This window comes from Choloepus didactylus, chromosome 6 (genome assembly GCF_015220235.1).
Source record: "Choloepus didactylus isolate mChoDid1 chromosome 6, mChoDid1.pri, whole genome shotgun sequence".
Classification (NCBI taxonomy): domain Eukaryota; kingdom Metazoa; phylum Chordata; class Mammalia; order Pilosa; family Megalonychidae; genus Choloepus; species Choloepus didactylus.
In genome coordinates this window covers 79444204-79445665 of record NC_051312.1, presented here as the reverse complement: position 1 = coordinate 79445665, position 1462 = coordinate 79444204, and the positions used below count along the sequence as shown (strand labels likewise).

General features: G+C 44.5%; 1 protein-coding gene across 1 annotated transcript; it reads right to left on the bottom strand.

Annotated features, from left to right (window-relative positions):
* On the bottom strand, positions 1 to 951 carry LOC119537623 (olfactory receptor 52H1-like). The gene has a single exon (XM_037840155.1). The coding sequence runs from the start codon at positions 949 to 951 to the stop codon at positions 1 to 3; it is 951 nt and encodes a 316-aa protein (XP_037696083.1).
* Positions 952 to 1462: the final 511 nt, after the last annotated feature.

Below are 1462 nucleotides of genomic sequence, written 5' to 3'. Positions count from 1 at the left end.
TCACTGGGTCCCTTTAGGGAAGAGCAGGAGGATAATCTTGTCCCGAATGTTCTTGGTCTTTACCCCATAGATGACTGGATTGAGTGCAGGAGGGATGGCTACATAGAGGTTGGCAAACAATATGTGGAAGGAGTGAGGAATATTGTGACCAAAACGGTGGGTGAGGACAGAGAACATGGCTGGTGTGTAGAATATAAGGATGACACAAATATGGGAACCACACGTGCTGAGGGCTTTCTGGCGGGCATCCCGGGATGGAAGGTGAAAGGCAGCACGGAGGATGAGAGCATAGGAGACACCAATGAGGATAAGATCTGACGTGACAGTCAGTACGGGCACAGCAAATCCATACCAGATGTTGATGGAGATGTCGGCACAGGCCAGCCGGGCAATGCCTATGTGCTCACAGTATGTGTGGGGGATGATGAGTGTTCGGCAGAAAGGCAGTCGCTTTAATAGGAACACACATGGGAAGATTATACAAAAGCTTCTGCTGATTATAGCCAGCACAATCTTAGTAATAATCTGACGGGTGAGAATAGTGTTGTATCTTAAGGGGAAGCAAATGGCAACATAGCGATCGAATGCCATGGCCAGCAGGGTGGCAGAATCCATGGCAAAGCTGTAGTGGAGAAAAAACATCTGCGTAAGACATCCAGAAAAGGTGATTTTCTGAGGACCCAGCCAGAAGATGCTGACAATTTGGGGTACACATGTATTAGAAAGGCTGAGATCAGTCACAGCCAGCATGGAGAGGAAAAAGAACATGGGCTCATGGAGGCTGTGCTCCCTGAAGATAAGGTAGAGAAGGACACTGTTGCCTGCAAGGCCCACAAGGTAGCTAGTGAAGAAGGGAATTCCAATCCAGATGTGGAACTTCTCCAGTCCTGGGATTCCCAATAGGATGAGTGGGCCTGGATTGAAGCTGCTCAAGTTGAATGTGGCCATCATGGTCTCAGATCGGATCTGTCTTATAAATTGAAAATAAAGATTTCATGGCTAATCATTACAGTTCTCTGCAGACATCTGCCCCTGAGCCTTACCCAATATCATCATCTCAATATAAGTTCCAGAAAATGATAAATGAGCCCTCTACTCTTGTTTTTATCAATGAATGTTTGTCAAACTTTAGGTCACAATTTTAAGTTATAATAGAAGTGGTAGTGAAATAATATTTTCCCAGAGACACAAGTCATTTAACTCTTAATTCAGTACCTCCTAGCTTCCAGAAACTCAGAAAGTTTCCTAACAAAATGTGTGCGCAATGTTAATATTAGGCAGAGGAACACTGTATTACTAGTCAGGGTTTTGGAGCAAAGTTCAGTGCCAAATCTCAGCCCTGGTGAATTGGCATAAATACTGTATAGGTTCATGAGTAGTCAAATGAAGGCAGGCTCAATATCTGAAACCTAATCAGATGACCCAGTCTCTTCTTATTTACTCCTCTCACCACATGAAAGCA